The 15,518-nt window shown below is 39.2% G+C and overlaps 1 protein-coding gene across 5 annotated transcripts in view; it reads right to left on the bottom strand.

Annotated features, from left to right (window-relative positions):
* ncor2 (nuclear receptor corepressor 2) overlaps positions 1-15,518 on the bottom strand; it is a 105,823-nt gene that overhangs the window by 27,867 nt on the left and 62,438 nt on the right. For all 5 annotated transcript variants that reach the window (XM_086174404.1, XM_086174403.1, XM_086174406.1 and 2 more), the window contains 9 exons: positions 14,051-14,117; positions 11,646-11,818; positions 11,363-11,456; positions 8,979-9,157; positions 8,241-8,295; positions 8,032-8,130; positions 6,053-6,180; positions 4,660-4,820; positions 3,188-3,250 (listed from right to left, as the gene is read on the bottom strand). In XM_086174404.1, coding sequence (XP_086030530.1) covers positions 3,188-3,250; positions 4,660-4,820; positions 6,053-6,180; positions 8,032-8,130; positions 8,241-8,295; positions 8,979-9,157; positions 11,363-11,456; positions 11,646-11,818; positions 14,051-14,117 — 1,019 coding nt within the window. The remainder of the gene's footprint in view (positions 1-3,187; positions 3,251-4,659; positions 4,821-6,052; positions 6,181-8,031; positions 8,131-8,240; positions 8,296-8,978; positions 9,158-11,362; positions 11,457-11,645; positions 11,819-14,050; positions 14,118-15,518) is intronic.

Genomic DNA, 15,518 nt, shown 5'->3' with positions numbered 1-15,518 from the left:
CAGAGTGAACACAGTTCCAACTGCAACAGTAGCTTAGTATCAAATAGGACAACCGCTTCAATCTAAATCCAATAAACCTGTAGCAATTTAATAAGCATAAAAGGTCAATTTATTTTGATCCTTTCTAATGTCAAATTTATTCCACTGTATGCATGATCACACAGCACATTCCAAAATCGTTCTGGATGACTCAGGACCTTAGTTCCTGGGGAAAAACACATGGAACAAACTCCCAATAAGCAGCAGTAATACTGAAGAACGATGGTGAAGTCACACCCAACCAAGACACTGTATTCCATAAGCTCCTCCCAGAGAAACTCCAACACCTGGTGTAGCTAGAAATTGTTTGTTACTGTGTGTCACATGCCTTTCACTCCAGCCGTCGTCTTGTGGCTTTAGTCTGGATAACACTATCAGACCGTCTGATCTCTGGGGGGATAGTCGGGAAGCTCCTCAGGTCAGGCCTTCCGATCCAGAGTAGAGATGAAAACAGCTCAGACTCTGCGCTGTTGCTGCCAGCTGGCTTGATACTTGAGCCGGTGTGAGGTTGACATACTCCAAAACAGCACATGCTCCTAGTCTCTCCCTTTCGTTCCTCTTCCCTGTGCTTCAATAAATACAGGTCTGGTCTTCTATGCCGAGTCTCTCCCCAATGGCGGTCGTCTGGGAAGACTTCCACAGGAAAGTGGGACTGTGGGGCGGTGCTATGTGCTCGGAATCGCTCTCTCCTCATCTGATCTTCTCTATCTCTCTTTTCCTCCTCCCTCTCTCTGTCAGTCTGTCCCTCCCCCTAGCTCACTCTGCCAGCAGCCTCAGTGGCAAACACTAACCAATACACTTACAAACACGAGTACTCTCTCCCTCCCTCCCCCTCTCTTGCTCTCCCTCCCTCCCCCTCTCGCCCCCCCTCCCTCTCTCTCTCCCTCCTGTTAATACTTTAGCACGCAAAATACAAACGTAGGCAGCCCAAGTGTAAACACAGAGCTAAAGAGAGAAGACAGCTAGAAGGAGCAGAGCTACTGAGCCAGAGACAATGGAGAAAGGGAAGGATACGGAAGTGGGGAGTAAGCAAAGAGAGAGGAGATGAAAACAGCTGGGGGGGGATACCATGAGAAAGCATAAAGGCTTTCACATTTTTCCTAACTGACCTGATTTTCATCTTGAATGCAACATTTTTTTATCTATAACAACACAGAATGAAGGAGGAAAAAGTGAGTCGGGAAACACGCTTGCCAAATCTTCCTCAGCTCTTGCCAAATGGGACCAGTGCCATCTACCAACCAAGAGATGGACAGAATGAAGAGCACACAGAGCAGCAGCAGATGATAAAGATGATATATCATTCTCAACCTGCAGCTCCTTGAAACAGTTTCTTCCAGCAACCAAAGCAGGGGCCTTTATCCCGCTGCTTGCCTTTACCGGAGCAGCCTGCCAGATTAGTGTGCTTACATGAACTCCAGCCAGGAACGATACACATGTAAGCACATATCTTGGACCAAGTAGCCACAAACACAACCTCTGTAAAGTCGATCACGCACGCACGCGCGCACGCACGCACGCACACGCGAGAAGTGGTACTTCAGAGAATGACTTTTTAGACTGTGGTTGCCCCTTGTTCAGAGAAACAGTTTTCATGAGCACAGAAGAGAGATAAGAGTGTGGCAATAGCATCCTCGAAAGCAATGTTAGTTGGCACTACCATGCTGGTATGCAAATGTCCTGCCAGGCTCTATATATGCCATTATTTAGATCCCCTTAGCTGAAGGGGATCGACACATTAGCATCAGGACACCTAAGCCTCTTAAATATATACACATGTGAAGCACTTTGGAGTGGAGAGTAGCACCTGTCAAGCCTGTCCAAAACTAGAAAAAAAATGTATAGGTGGGAATATTGAGATGTTTGAGACAGGAGGAGGAATCCCTCTAGACAGGTGTGGGGGTGGCTGAAATGATGAACAAAGGCAGGAGCAACTCTCCTTTAGCCCTCAGTGTTGCCACTGGAGGTCTGTGGTTGCAGTTACATAAGTGCTTCATAGAGGCCCTGCTCCCACTGAGCTGCCAGGCTAATCCTCTGGGATAGAGCGCCCCACTAATCCCACAGCAGGAGAATGGAACTGAAGACATTAACCGGGATTACTACACAGAACCGTGTTCGAGCCAGTCCAGCAGCAGTTATAGTAAAATAACTCCGTCACCCAAACCCACACACACATGCAAACTTCAATGACACACAGACATACAGCATTAGATGAATATGATACCTGTTTTAGACCATTGTGGTTTCAATATAATTCTGAAGATGCCGATTGCTACCTGATAGAGACACTTCATCCATTAGCGATTACTAGGAGTGATGGATTAAATTATTTGAAAGGAGACTCACACAAATAGAGATGACACATAGTCATGAAAAGAGCATAAAAACAACTTTTAGTAAAATTACATTAGCTTAAAAACAGAGAGCCAGATTTGAACTAAAAAATGAACAAATGAACAAAAAAAAATAAAGTTAAAAACATTGTTACAGTTTGGATTGACTTTGGTAATATAAAAGGGATTGGCATTTTGGTTAAGCTAAAGGTACTGTTTTTAATTTGATAGTTTCAGGCAACACCCATACCCTTTAGGAGTCCAAATTCCGAGCTATACAGAAAAGTGGGTACTCATATATATAAAATGTAAATATCAGACACCTTGATAATGAATACCTCATACAAGACTCACCCACTGAGTTGAACATTCATATGCTGCTTGCAATAAATATTGTCTCAAACAGCACTCTTGTAAGGACACTGAGCCACATATCAGCAGCCTCTGTGAATGAGCCACAGGCTACTTGATAAGCTTCAGTCAGAGACAATAAACAGTTAAGTTAATGACTGCTGCATATTCAGAGTGATAAGAGACAGACTTTACTGCAGTCTTGATAAAAAGGCAGGCTGCCTTGACCCAGAGAGAAGTGTGGGGAAGTGGTTTCAAAGAGCAAGAGACTCAGGCAAGACTACCACATATGTGTATAGACACAGCCTCTTAGCATGAGGTGGCTGCTGCCAAATCAACAGGAAGTCACACCTACATTACAGGTCTTTGCTTTTGACAAAGTGGTGTCACTGCTGTTGGAATGTAGTCCATATCATCATGATCCACACAAAAAAGAATGGTTGTGTATGACATTGTGTATGTACCTTTTTTGGCAGTTTCCATCTCTTCCTCAGTCCAGCGAGAGCTCTCATTCATCTCAAGATTGGCTGCCAAAATGAAAATAACCACCAAGTTAAAAAGGGAAGGCAGTTGTCAGCTGAGAGACTGACAGACATGTAGAATGGAAAGACAAATTGGAGAAAAAACAATAGGGGGGGGTCAGGGTTGGAGCTGCTTGGCAGTGAGGCACTGCTGCATAGGTCACTGGGGACTGTTTGTTTTAGATGGAGGAAACAGGAAATCCAAGGAGAAAAGTCAGTTAATGATTATAGACAACAACTGGCTTCTTTCCCTACACAGCCACACGCCCGAGCGACCCTGATCCTGCCCTGCATGCAGTGGAAATTAAACCTGCACAAACGTACCTCTATATGGACCTATGAAAGGCAGTAAGCAGGTGGCGATGCTCCTGGTAGAAGAACAACAACCAGTAGTGGGAGGCTGCTGATGAACCAACCAGCAGCTCTAGCCACCTGTTGATCCCTATGACTAATGCTGGGCTCGTACCTTAAGACTTTGAAAAGACTTGCAAAACTATCCTCTCACAACAGCTCATATCTAAAGACTAGTTTTTAGAGTTTTAAATCTCAGCCTAATCTGAGACTTAAGACTGCAGACTTTGCATCTAAGGACTTTGCAAAGATTTTGAAAAGACTCAAGGAAAACTACAGATTTCTTTTCCCATCATGCAATGTTTTCCCAGCATGCTGGTGGCCGTTTTCTTTTTTTTTATGGCTTTGTTGGAGCTCATCTATTGGTTGTTGATTCAGTCTTTAGAGTGACATAACAAAAAGACTTGCAATAATATCAAACATGTTTAATACTGTGGAAAGCCCCAAGACTAGGCAAAGACTGACCACAACTGTACTAAGACTGTGAAACTACCGGCTAACACTCAAGGATGGGGCCATGCTTAAGAAGTCTACAACCCAAAAGATTTCTGACTTCCAGTTTAAAGTCTGTGACTCGAAAATCGTAAGGTGTAAGGCCGGCATAAAACTGTGCAGGCGGAGATAAGGGGCAGTGTGGTGCAGGGGGATAGTGGCCATTTTCACAGTTGGCCATTTTTAACTGAACAACAGTTACTAGGGGGAGGGTGTAGTCAGAAAAAGTATTCAACCCCTAAATAATCTGACTATTGCGAGCACACTGAAATTGAACTAGATAAAGTAATCATGTTTCACTGTGCGTTGAGTCTTTTCAGCAGCAAGTGGTGATTGCAAGTTGAGATAATGAACAACTTAAAGCCAGGTGCAACAGTGCACTCTTGTGGTTTTGAGGAGGAGGAGGAGGAGGAAAGTAATTGTGTTGCCCTACACCTACACTGTTGACTAACCAAAATTTTACCAAATAAATACTTGTTAAATAATCAACTTGTATAACTGTAACCAGCAGACCTCCAAATTACTCTGTTAGTAAATAACGCTGAAATTGATGAAATGCAACAGAAACTGACCAAGTTCATTGGTGAGAGGTGGTGTGGTCGTTTCCTCCACTTCACTAGTCATAGAGCGGGTGATGCGGCCTTTGCGACGCCCTTGACTATTGGCTGTGCGTCGTCCTTTGGATGCCACAGTGGGTTCTTTATCTTCGGCATCTTCTCCAGAAGTGTCATCTCTATGTTTAAAAAATGTGTACAAGGCCACCCAGAGAATGGCATGAATACAAGGGTGTACACAACAGCCCCACAAATGACTAGCAGCTACATCCAAACAGTGCGAAAACTGAATAAAATAGAAATGAGCAACAAGATCAAAGCTTAGTTTTCAAAATGCATCCAAATCAAAACCAAGTGCTCCATGTAATGCTGAAAATTGTAATAAGATACACCTTTGTGTGTGGTAAAAATGTTACTAGAAAGCAATAAACCAGCTGAAACAGAAAAAGTGGCAATATATTTCAAATGATTCCAATGGTTTTGTTGCAACAATTAGTCTATTCAAATCAATTTAGAATGTCCTTGTTTAGCCCCTGTTCTTGACTGCAATTTGAGAGTGTTTTGAAGACAGAGGTTTGTCCGTGGATCTAAAAACTGAACCCAGCAAAAGCACAAGCTTACAAGACTAATTGTGAGCCTATGCACAGAGACTTCCTTTTCTTTACAAGATAATTTCTCAAATGTCAGCACAATCGCAAGCCAGGAGAGTGTCGCAGAGTTTGCACCCACTTTTCCTCCATTCATCTTCTGTGAGGACCATTAATCTTGCTGAGGGGTGCTAGTTTCTTTCTAAATATAGTCAAGCCAAATGTGACACAGAGGCAGGAAGATGTGCTGGGAATCATGGTGTTCCTTGGCCTTGCTTTGGAAAAGGAAACCAGTACCAGAGCTATTAAAATATAACTGGCCATTACTTGAAATTCCTGCACAATTAATATACTTGTTGTTTTTCCATTAATTGGCATTGATTCTGAAAATGTTTACTTTTACCACTGCAAACCAGGTCCATCGACAACAATATACCCATTTTTAATTGATGTATTTATTTTTTAACTAGCAGGTAGATTAATATGCCCTACTAAATATCTCCCAAAACAAAAAGTATAAAGACATTTGAAATGGGGTGCAGAGTAGACACTTGGATTTGCTGTGGTTGGAAAGTGTTGTTGGGGGTGAAAAAGGAAGTAGGTAAAGGTTAATAAATTACTGAATTTCCGGATCCAGTCCCTTCAACCACAACCTACTCCTTTTTCAGTTTCTGCAGTTTAGACTCTAGCAAGTTTAAAATTGTGTGTTTACGAAAGTGGGAGCCCAACAATTTCAGATTTTCAGATTTGGTCAAGAACAAAAATAACTATTACATAGTGATATTTGAGTTTTGAATTTTAAATATACAGAAAATATGACTAACTTCATTCCATCCTCTTTGTCTTCAGCCTCATTTTTATCTTCATCCCTCTCTCCTTCCTTTTCTTTCTCCTCTTTGTCTTCCTGACTACTTCGGTTCACTTGTTGCTGCTGTTGCTGCTGTTGGCCGTGCTACAATGAAGAAGACAGAAACAAGACTTTACATTACAGATGAAGACGTTGTACGTCAATGCTGACCCACTATGCTATGGTTGATGATTGGAATCTTTGGAGCCGAGAAACAACAGGGGTTTTTAATGTTCATGCTAACATTTGCAAATCTATAAGTCTACGATGAAACTTGTGTGTTAAAAATCTAATTGAGCTAAATGTACCTTGGACCTATGTACAACATGTATGATAAAATGTTTCTATTATTAAAAAAAAGACATCAGCTGTCAATATTTCCCAACACTCAAATGGAGTTACTCTTTTTAAGGTGGAGTGAATACTTGAGAAAAAAATTCAATTGAGGTTATATAAACCTTGCTTACACCAGCAGTACAAAGTTTCTAAAGAAAAGTGTTCACTTATTAAAAAAGGAACAATGTGTGCCAAAATAAAACAAGTATTTTTTTTGTACAAAGTAGAAAAAAAAACAGGATGCGAAAGTTCCCAACACCAGAGCAGTACTGTTCTCCTTTACAACATTTGGTCTTTGTGCAAACAGTAACACTTCCTTTCCAATTTCCTGCATGTCTGGGTTATCAGGGTTAGGGTTCAGATCATTACATACATGCAGTCTGACCATTCTGCCCTGTTTAATTTTTTTGAAGTTGCAGGGGCAGGCAAGTGCGCACCTTATACTTCAGTTTAATGTTCATCTCTTTACTAAATACACAATCAAGGAAGGGGAAATAATCTAACTGTTGGCAGAGAGCATACAAAGATTTAAACAAAGGGGAGATATTTGAACATTTAAGCAAAAAAAAAAAAACAAAAAAAAACAATAAAGGCTCCCCAATTGTTCATAAAAGACTGCTTTCTCTAAACACTTAATCTCAGATCATTAAAAACAGGCTGATGCAAAATAAATATCAAACACCTGTTGTCTATGAGGAGTGTAAGTCATCATGATCATGGCACTCACTGCTAAATGTTATCATAGCACCTGGGCTTCAATTTCTTTAGAATGTTTCACCATCAAACAAACCTCATAGATACTCCCTACAGTTAAAACAGATGAAGCTTCTTGACAAAGAGGCAATGCATCCTCAAGAGACTGAGTAAATCCAGGTGCCATCATAAGATTAGTTTATGAACTGCTGATGAAAATCATTTTCTTGACTTTACATGATTTAGGGTCAAGTTAAAATTTGAAAAAAAATTGGAAGAAAAAGTCTTTCCACTACTATTATTTTTCCTCAACAACCCCTATTGATATTTACAGTCAGTGTGACAAAAGAGACACTATTGTAAAAATGACAGACAACACTTATGTCTTGTGTCACAACATGGTAGGTATGAAGTTTAACATTTAGAGCTTAACCAGACTAAGAATATACGCACATACGCAGCACCATTAAAAAAGTAGTTTGTATGTAAACACTAATGACCAGACAGTTTAGAAAACATTGTGTTATTTAATGAGCACTGTAAAAATAACATTATATCCAGTGATGGCTGCATAAAAAAAGCAGTCATTTTAGAATTGGATTTTACTGATTTAAATGTTACATGCTGCTATTCCTCTCATTATGGTTTGAATAGAAGTAGTAGGGGAAAGGTCAGCCTAGGAAGCTCCTGCTATACTTCCTTGACCAAGAATGAGGCCTGCAACCTCATAGAACTGCAACCAAATAACACTTTTTTTTTAAACTACAAAATCATATTAGATACTGTCGTTCAATAAGTTAGTTAAATAATTACCTGTAATTAGCTGTAAATCAGTGATAGTTTTGTCTCCGGCCCCACAGAGATTTTTTGTGATACAGACAAGATGTTTCAAAGAAAATCTATTGCAAACTTGAAAAGCAAGAATACCTGGCTTCTTCCCCGTCTTCTGTAGTTCCGTCGAACAATATTCTTGTAGTTTTCATTTTTCTTGGTCAAATAGTAAAAGAGCACACATTCTGCCACTGTCTGAAACATAAAATAAGCTGATTTACTTTTGGATGTTTTTCTTGAAAAGACTGACAATATACTGGAAAATAAACACGGAAGGACAAAAAAATAAAAAAAAAAATACCTACCTTTCTCTCCAGAAAAGATGCAATAAGACCAAAGTTTTTGGGGTGTTGAATGAACCTGTGGAAGTTAAAAAAATATCTGCTAGAATGATTTAAATACAACTGGCATCCACCAAAGCACTACCAAGTAAACAATAACATTGTTGAAAGCAATGAAAGAGGAACTGATATGTTTTTCCAGCAGAAACATTATCTGAAATCATTTTTAAAAATTAATTTATAAAATATGTGACAATCAAAATAGTATTCAAAACTTAAGTATCTAACTGAAGGCTTCAACACAAACTTTCTTGGATAAGAAACCAAAGCAGCATGTGAGAAGACTTTAAAGTCACTGATTTCACAGTGTGGGTGTGATTTGATTTGGCAACTTCAAATGCCTCCACTTTTTTCTCACGAAAGAGTAAGATTCACTTCCTCACAGCCTCCTGAGCATTTATCTCGACATTTACTTCAGAAGGGGGAATAATTATCTTATTTCTGCTTGAAGCACACCAGGGAGAGGAGAGTGGCAATTCAAAGTGACTTTTTCAGATATTTTGTTGTATTTTTATTTAAAACAGGCATAAATGTCTGTGTGGCATCTGCAGTCTATTTAAATAACTAATTGTCCAATCGACAAAATCTTTGTCAAAATGTCTTCTACATCCATTTCTTTCATCCAAAAAAGCTGTTGAGGAAATAATTACATAGGATATTAATCAAAGGAGCGCAGCATTTCAATTTGAGTGTGGACCTTACTTCTCTCTAAAAGTGTCCTTCTCCTGCTCACTCCACATGTTCATGACCTGCCGGTCCTTGTACACTTTCATGGGGTCATCCATCAATCCGTTCATGTTAATGAACTTGATGCGTTGCTGCTCAGCGTCGAAGAGCATTGGAGGGATGACTGCCAACTGTCGCATTTGCTTCTCTGTGTTCTGATGTACACACATGCCACATACAAGAATACAATTAATAAAAAGATTCAGGAGTGAGAGGGATAGCCTAAAAAAATATGCATTCTAATAAGCCCATTTAAAAGTATGGTATATATGTTATGGTATTAAAAAAAAAAAAGAATTACAGAAAGAAGCAGAGGTTTACAGAAGTATCTTCTCTTGAATTCTCTTGAACTCCTTATTTTACACTCAAGAATAGCAATCTCACAAGCCATCTAAATAAATGCAAATTCAAAGAAGTCATGGATGAGTCTCTTTGACCTTGAATCTCGTAGAGCATAGCAGAGTGGAAAAAGAAACGCAGCTATACAAAAAAAATCCAGTATATGTTGATGTATAAGGCCACAGTAGGTGCGATATTTGTTTAGTTAGCGGAGTATCACTACTTATAAAACCATGTTTTTCACAGAGATATACAAATAATTGGATGGGTTTAGATTAATTTAGAAACTACAGGTTGTCAAAGAACCTTTGATGTATTTTAGACAATGTTTGGAAAACAGAAAAAAATATTTCTTTATAGGTTTCTGAATAAGAGGTGCAGGTCTGAGCCATCAGCATCCTTTACATTAGAACATTTTTTTTGGTTCTGCTGCACTTCCCGTTACTGAAGGACACTTATGGAAATGGATCTCCTACCAAAAAGTGTTTGTGTGTGTGTGTGTGTGTGTGTGTGTGTGTGTGTGTGTGTGTGTGTGTAGATGTGAGAGACCATCAGGGCACTAACAAAAGTAACAGTTAAATGGGCGCCCCCAGTCTTTTATTGGAGACATGGAAATTACAGGAGTTTTACTTACTTTAGTGTTGCTGATTGATTTGACTTAGAGCTTACAGCTTGTGATAATGGTAGTAAATGAGCTGATTAAATTGACCAATGTTATTCCTTTGACATATTATCATAGTATTGTAAAATGAAGCACTTTACGGATTTTAATTGCATTATCAAGCTACCGAGGTGTTTATCTTTCAGCCAATGTTAATTTACACTCTGGATTCATAACTTCCCTACTTGCAAAATACAGAAAGCAGTTTAATTTCTGTCTTTCAGCATGGTATATGAAAAACATTATATTTCATCCCAGTGTCAACACATTATAGCAAACAACCTCTTCATGCTTTTGGAAAAACTTACATTCAATATCAATAGTATCAATAGTGTTCTTAAATTGCCATTACCTAAGCTCCCTTAACACAGCAATTTCAAGATAGAAACATTGTCATCAACATAATGTCAACTGTCAGACACAGTTGGTGTCGGTGTAAATAGAGACAGAAGTTCAGGGCAGATCAATCCACCTCAAAGGCAGTAGTTGAGGTACCTGCAGCACTTTATCAATATGGATTAAAAGCCATGGCTTGAACAGTAACTTTTCTAAAAGACTAGTACTACTATGTTGACTTATCACACATCATCACTGATGATCATTTGTTGGACTGGTTTTACAGAACGACAGTATAAAAGAGCTTTGACCTTTGGTTTTTACTCTCCATGGGTCGCCGGAAAACCATAAACACTGCCTTAGCATAGATAATACATGTATAACCACTACTAGTGATGATTGCCTTTTTTCCAAATATATTTCCCCCTATTTTGTGCCCAGGCAGAGAGTGCTGTAAATAAGAGTTGACCCCGAAGATTGACACAGAACGGTGAAAATGGCACTTGAACCCATTAACACATGGTGAGCATTTGAATTCAAAACAGCTGTGATTGTTCTTAGGTTAGGGTAGCCTTAAAGTGCTATTGTTTAGCTTTGGCTAGCCTTTACAGTAATATTCTAGGGGCAAACTCTAGGTGTAAAATAGTATTTGCAGGTGGAATGTAATGTCATTTACAAGAGGCAAAAGGTTATATAAATAGGGTGGTGCCAGTATTGAATGGCATATGCCTACGGAAAGATTTAGCCATGATTAAAACACCGTTATGATGAATACATATTAACATGATGTCAAATGTGTGATTGTATGTATACATAAAGAGATGGTCCATATATTTACATACAGAGTAAGTAAAGCAAGGACAATGCCACTGAATTTTCATTCAACAACCTGCATGTGTTTCGCACAACAAATGAAGCCATACAGATTTTATCTTGGAGTATCTGGAGTATTAACATTGGGAATACCCTCGGAATAAAACCAATTAAAGTTAACTGACATACCATCTTTAATCATCAAGCTTACCTCATGCTCTGAAATTCCATCAATGATTTCTGAGACTTCGTGTTCACTCCGAGCAGCCGCTGAGGTCAGCCCACCTCCTCGCTGCCCAACACGGCTACAAAAAAAGGGGTAACACAAAAAACCTGTCACTGAAAAACAACCAGAATTACCTTAACAGAGCAACCTACACCACAAATGTCCTGATTTATTAGTTATGGACATAGTAGGAACTAGAAACAATTGAGTTCCTTATTTCACTGTCTCTTTTGCTCTGCTATTTTAGTCGTAAAAGCTATAAGCTCACCTCTGCATTCGCTCCTGCAGCTCTCTTTGTTTGCGGATCTCTGGGAACTGTTTCTCATAGTACTCCCGCACCTTACTCTCCTTGGCTCTGCGTCGGGGGTTGTTTTCGATGCGCTCCACCTTCTTCTCCCAGGCTTCCATCAACTGATCGTAGCGCTGGCAGAATTTTTGTTCCTATGATGCCAAAAAGAAAAGTGAATATGTAATTTTTGTAACGTTAAACCAAAATCTCTACAGCCTTTTCAAAGTAAAATTTAAGCTATTTACAGGGTTATAAATGTGGCTTAAGAAAAAAAAAGGGGGGGGGGAATCAAAATTCTGAAAGGTTTAAGATTCAATCCAATTTGTTTATATAAATGAAATTATCTTAAGTTTAGAGATATTGTTTCTCAATATCTAGATGAATCAATGCAACGTTTATCACAGCAGCAGATTTTAAATTGTGTTTTAATAATGATGAATATGATGATGGGGTGGTTTCACAAAATCACTGGCTTAGAGGGTTAGGGTTGGACATTGTATTTTATATATGTGGAAGCAGATGATGTTGCAAATGAAGCGTTTTAAGGTATGCAATAAAATATCAAATAGTTGTAAATAATCTAATTCAGATATAATGCAAATATTCGAAGATTAATTAAACCTGATTAATTTTCAAAACTGCACACCCGCAGTGAATGAAACGTAATTATATTTGTGGATATAATGAATAACTGAATAACTGAATGAGTACATTCAGTAGATTCAATATCTCTGCTGAGCAGTGGTTATTCCTCTGCTGGATTAAACAATTCTAATAAATTTCTGGACATCGACGCAATCTATACTGAGTCACTGAGGGTCAAGAAAGGCGCCTTCAAATAAAATGCATATTATGATTGTTGTTATTACATGTGCTCTTTGTACTTATTGCACTTTATAGGGGCATTCTGTCAGTGTTGGAATGATAACTCATTCACAAATAAGGAATCATTAGCACTTAATTTCTGTGTTGTCTCATACACCAAACCCTAAATATACTTAGAGGGACAAAAATTACATGCCAGAAGTTGCCGAGAGGGAATCTAGCCTTAGGCCATGACTTTACAGATGATAGTCCACTATTTTCAGCTAATAACCCAAGTGGAGTCATAGCCCTCAGCAGGCTCATAACCCACAGGGTGATGTCCCTTGTGGGCTACTGCCCACAAGAATACTTCTCTTCCACTGAGAAGACCAGGCCAGAGGAAATTGTACAGCAGCTCACAATGCACAGGGTTTATACAGGTGCTATGCTTAAAAAGGGTTATTTATGGCATTGGATTAGCCTATAACAGAGCACAGCCTGAAATTCATGAAAATACCCTCAAAGGCTCCTCAAAGCAGAGATTAATACAATTAATTAATACAAGGAGTTAGCATTTGAACATATTTCTACAACAAAAATTGCCTATAGTTTATGTAAAACACTCTCCCCTAACTTAGAGGACTTCTTAATTTGATTTCTTGAATTCAAAATGTATAAAACCACTTGAAAACATGCAGCACCTTCATATTATAATTATTACTCAGTTCATTGCTGTTACCTGCCGAGTCATCTTAGAAAAGGCATGACTTTTACATCCTGCGTCAATTCAATGTGAACCCTACATTATAGCTAGATGCATATTATCTGACTATATGTCAATATAAATGGGTAGCTCATCAGTTGTTTAGCATTAACATCACGCTGCTGGCACATTTAACGCTGGGGGGAGTTTCATGCCTCTAGGTTAAAGCTCTTTGTGTAACTTAAACAATAAGAGACAAGGTGGAGCGTAAGCCATGGATATACAGTGGGGCAAAAAAGTATTTGGGGGTAATAAAGAAAGCTGGATACAGATATAATGCCAAGGAGATATTTTTGTAGAAAACAATAATTTGTCACGTGATACACATAATCAAAAGGAGACTGTTGCCAATAGACTTCAACTGAAAAAGAATTGGGTGGCTATTTTGTTTCAGTTGATGTGATTTTAGGATTTTCAAGTATCTGATATTCTAGTGCCCTCAAGTTTCTATCGTGTTACTTTTTAAAGAGGAAGAGAGAAACTGAAAACACTTATGTGTAGAAAGTACATGTCTGTCCCTCAAAAATTGTACTGATTGACCATCATCTATACGGGTGCAAACATTGACTGAAGGGGTGATTCAATTAATTGAGGCAGATGTAGGCCTTACAGTATGAGGCAATAAATTAAACCTTTGTTTTTCAAAAGCAACCTGATCCCCTTGCCATGACTAAATTAAAACAGATAATCACCTGAACTTTAATCTGCATATAATGGCCACTCCCTTCAAGTAGCAGCTGGCCCAGTTTCACACTTGCAATCTGTCAACATCTGACTGAACATCAACTGAGTCAAAATTTTAGAGGTCTCTACTTACCCACTGTTTACGAGCATGATTTCTCCTCTTGAAGTATAAGATCAGCTTCTTCCTCATTGCCTGGTTTCTGGCGGGGGGGCACAAAATGTTGAAAACATTGGAGCAGGAAGATGGCAACAAATGATGCAGTGATAACACAGAGGACACATTCAGGCAATGCTTGGCCTCAATCGCATTCGTTATCTCGCAATACATATCTGTTTATGGACTATTCAGGAAAAACTCTTCAGACCCTGATACTTTCTCTGCCTGATTATTTACCAAATCCATCCATCTTCTGCTGCTTAGCCTGTACTCAGGGTCATTGGGGATGCTGGGGCCTATCCCAGCTGTCATGGAGCAAGAGGCGGGGTACACGACGGCTGGCAGTCAATCGTAGGGCCAGACAACCATTCACTCACTCATTCGGGACAATTTTTCCCAATTAACCCGCTGCATGTTTTTGGATTGCGGGAGGAAACCCACACAGACATGGGGAGAACATGAAAACTCTACACAGAAAGGTTCCCTTGTAGGAAGGAAACAGGGTCCTTCGTGCTGTGAGGCTGAAGCGCTAACCACTGCGCAACTGTGCCACTGTGCTGCCCTATTTATCAAATAAACAAACTCACAAATAATGCCTGCCCTTGTATGCTACTGTTTGATTATCATAAGTCTGCTTTTGGGTGGAAAGGACAATGAGGGGAGCCAAACTTATAAAACTTGTCGAGGCTGGGAACAGCCAGCTATAGTACTTCAGATGAAGGTCAGGTCCAGTAATCTCCTTAGGCAGCCACTTGGTTTGTCTCTTTCTTTGCTGCAAGACAGAGTTTTATTCCTGACACTTAATCTGTCAGTTGTAAGGTCACATTCCCCACTGATTAATGTAATCTTATTCTACATTAGTCACTTTAGCTGAGCTGCAGGGTCTTTCAGGTCACAGGCAAGTAAAGAACAAAACAATGTAGAAAACTGGTGGTGTATGAGTTTTGTTAAAAACAGATAATAGAATGATCACACTTGGGAGCTTTTAAGAGGTAACAGTGATATTTGCAAAATTGAGAATAGGCTATCTACTATGCAGAACCCAAGATAAAATTAGAGAGCTATAATGGACAACCTACATGCAGGTTGGCAAAGATTATCAGAAAATCACATTTACAAACATATCCATTGAGCCATGATGAAGGCTGCAAAAAAAATAAAATAATCAAATGATATAGATAGAAATCCAAGCACAGTGGGGCAGGAAATTGGTGGTAGTATCTGTTGTGGCAAATTTAGACTATTAAACTCTTTAAAGGTACAGCAATTTAACTGTTTTTGGAACAGCAGATTCCAAAGGCAAAGGTAAGTAACCCAGAAAATCCATGAAAAGTTGTTTGATTTGTTTTTGGTGCCTTCATTCTGCTCTAGGCCAGAACTAATTCTATTACCATTGTGTTAGACAATTACTTGTGGTACATCCGCGCTGCAGAATTCAGAGTTT

This window comes from Fistularia commersonii, chromosome 26 (assembly GCF_037954325.1).
Source record: "Fistularia commersonii isolate RoL2024-O1a breed Wild chromosome 26, RoL_Fcom_v1.0, whole genome shotgun sequence".
Lineage (NCBI taxonomy): Eukaryota > Metazoa > Chordata > Actinopteri > Syngnathiformes > Fistulariidae > Fistularia > Fistularia commersonii.
The sequence above is the reverse complement of the archived record's forward strand: the minus strand, read 5'-3'. Positions and strand labels throughout refer to the sequence as shown.